The sequence below is a fragment of the Nanorana parkeri genome, unplaced genomic scaffold (assembly GCF_000935625.1).
Source record: "Nanorana parkeri isolate BGI_ZX_2015 unplaced genomic scaffold, ASM93562v1 scaffold5083, whole genome shotgun sequence".
In the NCBI taxonomy this organism is placed as follows: Eukaryota; Metazoa; Chordata; class Amphibia; order Anura; family Dicroglossidae; genus Nanorana; species Nanorana parkeri.
Genome location: NW_017311343.1, coordinates 1 through 7,165, shown reverse-complemented (window position 1 = coordinate 7,165; position 7,165 = coordinate 1). Strand labels below are relative to the sequence as shown.

The 7,165-nt window shown below is 56.2% G+C and overlaps 1 protein-coding gene and 1 long non-coding RNA gene across 2 annotated transcripts; both read right to left on the bottom strand.

Annotated features, from left to right (window-relative positions):
- Window positions 1–60: 60 nt before the first annotated feature.
- On the bottom strand, window positions 61–7,143 carry ERCC2 (ERCC excision repair 2, TFIIH core complex helicase subunit). Its single transcript, XM_018575847.1, has 8 exons — window positions 7,051–7,143; window positions 6,910–6,972; window positions 5,500–5,613; window positions 4,721–4,837; window positions 1,174–1,290; window positions 944–1,097; window positions 600–788; window positions 61–237 (listed from the first exon to the last, which is right to left on the bottom strand). Exons 1-8 carry the CDS (start codon window positions 7,141–7,143, stop codon window positions 65–67), a joined length of 1,020 nt encoding a protein of 339 aa, XP_018431349.1. The 3' UTR covers window positions 61–64.
- Window positions 2,849–4,524, bottom strand: LOC108804085. Its single transcript, XR_001942330.1, has 3 exons — window positions 4,437–4,524; window positions 3,286–3,367; window positions 2,849–3,032 (listed from the first exon to the last, which is right to left on the bottom strand). It is a non-coding gene; the product is annotated as an uncharacterized LOC108804085 (long non-coding RNA).
- Window positions 7,144–7,165: the final 22 nt, after the last annotated feature.

Below are 7,165 nucleotides of genomic sequence, written 5' to 3'. Positions count from 1 at the left end.
CCACATACACCGCCACATACACCGCCACATACACCGCACATTCCCCGTCACCTCCGTCCCGCACTCACCTCATTGGCTTGCGTTCGATGCATACTTTCTCATACAGATCACGCAGAAACGCGGCCGGGCCTTCCTGTGTCACATGACCTGAGCGCAGACGAGACTTCACGTAGCCAACGAACCTCCGCAGGAATCCCAGGAAGTGCTGTGCGGTGCGGATGCATCCCGGGACGGCCTCTGCAACGCATTGTACAGAATATATACACTGAGGTGGAAGGAGAGACAGGGGGAAGGGCAGGAGAGTCCGGGGTAAGGGGAGGAGAGTCCAGGGTAAGGGGAGGAGAGTCCGGGGTAAGGGGAGGAGAGTCCAGGGTAAGGGGAGGAGAGTCCAGGGTAAGGGGAGGAGAGTCCAGGGTAAGGGGAGGAGAGTCCAGGGTAAGGGGAGGAGAGTCCAGGGTGAGGGGAGGAGAGTCCAGGGTAAGGGGAGGAGAGTCCAGGGTAAGGGGAGGGGCACAGTCACAGAGTATTTACACAGAGGTCACCCCCCCCAGGAGGAGTGTGTTGGGTGTACCATGTATGACCCCCCACACCAGGCCCACCTTGGAGGATCTCGTCCGGTAACACGGGATTGGCCAGGTACACGTCTGTCTCCCTGGCGATGTTGGCCTCGCGCAGACCTTCCACCAGCCGGGAGTATTCCTGCTTCAGCTTCTGCTCATCACACTCTTTAATCCTAAAAATACAGAAATATTCACCTTCTGATCCCGGAGATCCCTCCGAAATAGAGCCGCTTAAGGGGAGGAGAGTCCGGGGTGAGGGGAGGAGAGTCCAGGGTAAGGGGAGGAGACTCCGGGGTAAGGGGAGTAGGCTCCGGGGTAAGGGGAGTAGGCTCCGGGGTAAGGGGAGTAGGCTCCGGGGTAAGGGGAGGAGACTCCGGGGTAAGGGGAGGAGACTGTGACATCACATGACTCACCAATATTATGAGCCTCATCAAAGACCACAACGGATTTTTTGGCGAGCTCGCGGGAGACCTGGTCGGCGATTTTGGGGTCCAGCAGGTAGTGGTAACTGTACACGACTACATTACACTGAGAGAGCTGCAGACACAACGTGATATCATCATCATCCTCCGGCTTCACCGGGACAGGACAGCCAAAGGAAGGGAATACTCACAGCATGACGGGCCAGGAAGTAAGGACACCACCCCCGCTGCCGCCCGAGCGTCCGCAGATCATCCAAGTTATAGATACCGGGGGGGAGGGGCGTCTCCCGGCCAATAGAATCAAATTCCTAAACAGAGAGACAAGAAGATCAAACCACCAACCAGATCCACCCCATGTGACCCCAAACTACCAACCAGATCCCAGATCCACCTCATGTGACCCCAAACCCCCAACCAGATCCACCCAATGTGACCCCAAACCCCCAACCAGATACCAGATCCACCCCATGTGACCCCAAACCCCCAACCAGATCCCAGATCTACCCCATGTGACCCCAAACCCCCAACCAGAAACCAGATCTACCCCATGTGACCCCAAACTACCAACCAGATCCCAGATCCACCCCATGTGACCCCAAACCCCCAACCAGATCCCAGATCCACCCCATGTGACCCCAAACCACCAACCAGATCCCAGATCCACCCCATGTGACCCCAAACTACCAACCAGATCCCAGATCTACCCCATGTGACCCCAAACCCCCAACCAGATCCCAGATCTACCCCATGTGACCCCAAACTACCAACCAGATCCCAGATCCACCCCATGTGACCCCAAACTACCAACCAGATCCCAGATCTACCCCATGTGACCCCAAACCCCCAACCAGATCCCAGATCCACCCCATGTGACCCCAAACTACCAACCAGATCCCAGATCCACCCAATGTGACCCCAAACCTCCAACCAGATCCCAGATCTACCCCATGTGACCCCAAACCACCAACCAGATCCACCCCATGTGACCCCAAACTACCAACCAGATCCCAGATCCACCCCATGTGACCCCAAACCACCAACCAGATCCACCCAATGTGACCCCAAACTACCAACCAGATCCACCCCATGTGACCCCAAACCACCAACCAGATCCACCCAATGTGACCCCAAACTACCAACCAGATCCCAGATCTACCCCGTGTGACCCCAAACTACCAACCAGATCCACCCCATGTGACCCCAAACCCCCAACCAGATCCCAGATCTACCCCATGTGACCCCAAACCACCAACCAGATCCCAGATCCACCCCATGTGACCCCAAACCCCCAACCAGATCCCAGATCTACCCCATGTGACCCCAAACCACCAACCAGATCCCAGATCCACCCCATGTGACCCCAAACTACCAACCAGATCCCAGATCCACCCCATGTGACCCCAAACCCCCAACCAGATCCCAGATCCACCCCATGTGACCCCAAACTACCAACCAGATCCCAGATCCACCCAATGTGACCCCAAACCTCCAACCAGATCCCAGATCTACCCCATGTGACCCCAAACCACCAACCAGATCCACCCAATGTGACCCCAAACTACCAACCAGATCCCAGATCCACCCCATGTGACCCCAAACCACCAACCAGATCCACCCAATGTGACCCCAAACCACCAACCAGATCCACCCCATGTGACCCCAAACCACCAACCAGATCCACCCCATGTGACCCCAAACCACCAACCAGATCCACCCAATGTGACCCCAAACTACCAACCAGATCCACCCCATGTGACCCCAAACCACCAACCAGATCCACCCAATGTGACCCCAAACTACCAACCAGATCCACCCAATGTGACCCCAAACTACCAACCAGATCCACCCCATGTGACCCCAAACCCCCAACCAGATCCCAGATCTACCCCATGTGACCCCAAACCACCAACCAGATCCACCCCATGTGACCACAAACCACCAACCAGATCCCAGATCCACCCCATGTGACCCCAAACCACCAACCACAGATCCACCCCGTGTGACCACAAACTACCAACCAGATCCCAGATCTACCCCGTGTGACCCCAAACTACCAACCAGATCTACCCCATGTGACCCCAAACCACCAACCAGATCCCAGATCCACCCCATGTGACCCCAAACTACCAACCAGATCCCAGATCTACCCCATGTGACCCCAAACTACCAACCAGATCCACCCCATGTGACCCCAATATACCAACCAGGTCCCAGATCCACCCCATATGACCCCAAACCCCCAACCAGATCCCAGATCCACCCCATGTGACCCCAAACTACCAACCAGATCCACCCCATGTGACCCCAATATACCAACCAGATCCCAGATCTACCCCATATGACCCCAAACCACCAACCAGATCCCAGATCTACCCCATGTGACCCCTGTGATGACATGGTGATCAGTTTAATGTGTATTGGTGTTGGGTTGTGTGTGAGTGCGTTATGCTGTGTGACCTGGTTATGGAAAGACTATCAGCACCATCCCCCGTTATCTCCCATTGTTCTCTGAGGGAGCTCAGAACAATGACATTCTGGCCAGGCTCCTGCTATGGCTGTCTGGGGGGGGGTCACCTACACTCCAGCCTTGGCTAGTGACTGGGGAAACTGGGAGCTAAGGATCTTCAGGTTGCAATATCTCCTGAGCAAGGAAGAACCCCAAACCACCAAGCAGATCCCAGATCCACCCCATGTGACCCCAAACCACTAACCAGATCCCAGATCCACCCCAAACTACCAACCAGATCCCAGATCTACCCCATGTGACCCCAAACCACTAACCAGATCCCAGATCCACCCCAAACTACCAACCAGATCCCAGATCTACCCCATGTGACCCCAAACCACCAACCAGATCCCAGATCCACCCCATGTGACCCCAAACCACCAACCAGATCCCAGATCCACCCCATGTGACCCCAAACCCCCAACCAGATCCCAGATCTACCCCATGTGACCCCAAACTACCAACCAGATCCCAGATCCACCCCATGTGACCCCAAACTACCAACCAGATCCCAGATCCACCCCATGTGACCCCAAACCCCCAACCAGATCCCAGATCCACCCCATGTGACCCCAAACTACCAACCAGATCCCAGATCCACCCCATGTGACCCCAAACCACCAACCAGATCCCAGATCCACCCCATGTGACCCCAAACCCCCAACCAGATCCCAGATCCACCCCATGTGACCCCAAACCACCAACCAGATCCACCCAATGTGACCCCAAACTACCAACCAGATCCACCCAATGTGACCCCAAACTACCAACCAGATCCACCCCATGTGACCCCAAACCCCCAACCAGATCCCAGATCTACCCCATGTGACCCCAAACCACCAACCAGATCCACCCCATGTGACCACAAACCACCAACCAGATCCCAGATCCACCCCATGTGACCCCAAACCACCAACCACAGATCCACCCCGTGTGACCCCAAACTACCAACCAGATCCCAGATCTACCCCATGTGACCCCAAACCACCAACCAGATCCCAGATCCACCCCATGTGACCCCAAACCACCAACCAGATCCCAGATCCACCCCATGTGACCCCAAACCCCCAACCAGATCTACCCCATGTGACCCCAAACTACCAACCAGATCCCAGATCCACCCCATGTGACCCCAAACCACCAACCAGATCCCAGATTTCCTTCTGAGGTTGAATGTAACCTGGCGGATCCCGGGCCGTTTCCTGATCACTCGCAGATCCCGGATCTCTTACCTCAAAGTATCGGCAGAAGGGGATGGAGGGATCTCTCTGTCGTTGGGTCCGGATGAAGGAAGCCGTGAGACTGTGACACCGGCCGTCCACTTCCTTTCCAAACCGCAGAGCGCTAACCTGGAGGATGAGACACTGTCAGGGTATTTCTATACAAAATGACATAAAACTGATGAGCTATGACTTGTACAGAAACTAAATCAAACTTTTCTGTGCACGGTGACACAAGGGCCCCGAAGTCTGTGCTGGACAGGTAATCCGCAGATGCTGCAGTGCCGTCCGTCCGTTTTTCTACTGCGGGCGGACGGCAAGAGGTTAAGGTGTCTCGGTATTTTTATTTTTCTGATAATTTATTTTATTGATTGTGCGTCTGACCCGTAATCGCCAGTAATTGATGCTTTGTACCGAGATATAGGATTACACTCGCAGATTAATACATTATTTTGCTTTATTAGTGTAATTGGGAGATATTTATATATTGCGGTAAGAAATCACCATAAGCTCAGAGAACTCGGGGAAGTGGTTTGCGGCGCGTTATCAGGCGTCTGAACCGAATTCTTACTGGTTGTTATTTATTTGCCGTAATGGGCTGGAGGCGTGGCCTATTACATCTAAGTATAATTCAGACGCCGCCCTATTATTAATATCTCACCAAGATTTGATACCACTCAATCACAACAACACGGAGAAGTATGGAGGACCCCGCACACCCCTCCGAGGCCACACGGGCTCCTCCTGGGGCCACGCTCACTACTCCCAGGGCCCCAGGATGATGTACTCACCTCTGGATTGACGCACAGGTTGCGGCGGGAGCTTAGCGCCAGGGCCAGGAAGTTGAGCTTCTCCCCGGTCTGAGATTGGATGTATTCCATCAGCTTCCTCAGCTCCTCCACCACCTGCAGAGACATGACCGAGTCACATGACAGCGGAGACAACATGGCGGCCGGTCACATGACAGCGGAGACATCATGGCGGCCGGTCACATGACAGCGCAGACAACATGGCGGCCGGTCACATGACAGCGGAGACAACATGGCGGCCGGTCACATGACAGCGGAGACATCATGGCGGCCGGTCACATGACAGCGGAGACAACATGGCGGCCGGTCACATGACAGCGGAGACAACATGGCGGCCGGTCACATGACAGCGGAGACAACATGGCGGCCGGTCACATGACAGCGGAGACAACATGGCGGCCGGTCACATGACAGCGGAGACAACATGGCGGCCGGTCACATGACAGCGGAGACAACATGGCGGCCGGTCACATGACAGCGGAGACAACATGGCGGCCGGTCACATGACAGCGGAGACAACATGGCGGCCGGTCACATGACAGCGGAGACAACATGGCGGCCGGTCACATGACAGCGGAGACATCATGGCGGCCGGTCACATGACAGCGGAGACAACATGGCGGCCGGTCACATGACAGCGGAGACAACATGGCGGCCGGTCACATGACAGCGGAGACAACATGGCGGCCGGTCACATGACAGCGGAGACAACATGGCGGCCGGTCACATGACAGCGGAGACAACATGGCGGCCGGTCACATGACAGCGGAGACAACATGGCGGCCGGTCACATGACAGCGGAGACAACATGGCGGCCGGTCACATGACAGCGGAGACATCATGGCGGCCGGTCACATGACAGCGGAGACATCATGGCGGCCGGTCACATGACAGCGGAGACATCATGGCGGCCGGTCACATGACAGCGGAGACAACATGGCGGCCGGTCACATGACAGCGGAGACAACATGGCGGCCGGTCACATGACAGCGCAGACAACATGGCGGCCGGTCACATGACAGCGCAGACAACATGGCGGCCGGTCACATGACAGCGCAGACAACATGGCGGCCGGTCACATGACAGCGCAGACAACATGGCGGCCGGTCACATGACAGCGCAGACAACATGGCGGCCGGTCACATGACAGCGGAGACATCATGGCGGCCGGTCACATGACAGCGGAGACAACATGGCGGCCGGTCACATGACAGCGGAGACAACATGGCGGCCGGTCACATGACAGCGGAGACAACATGGCGGCCGGTCACATGACAGCGGAGACAACATGGCGGCCGGTCACATGACAGCGGAGACAACATGGCGGCCGGTCACATGACAGCGGAGACATCATGGCGGCCGGTCACATGACAGCGGAGACGCGGCGCATACCTTCTCCAATTCCGGGACGGTCCTGGAACAGTAAATCAGCTTCGTCACTTCCAGGGGATACGTCTATAAAACAGAAGCCGGACCATGAGAAGGACGTACGAGGGACCCTCTGCGGGGGGAGGGGGAGGAGGGGACACTCACCCTCTGATAGGCCACAATGAGAGACAACAGCGAGACCGTCTTCCCCGTCCCCGACGGCATCTCCAACACGCCATGACCCTGAACCAAACACATAACATGCGTGACACACGTGAGA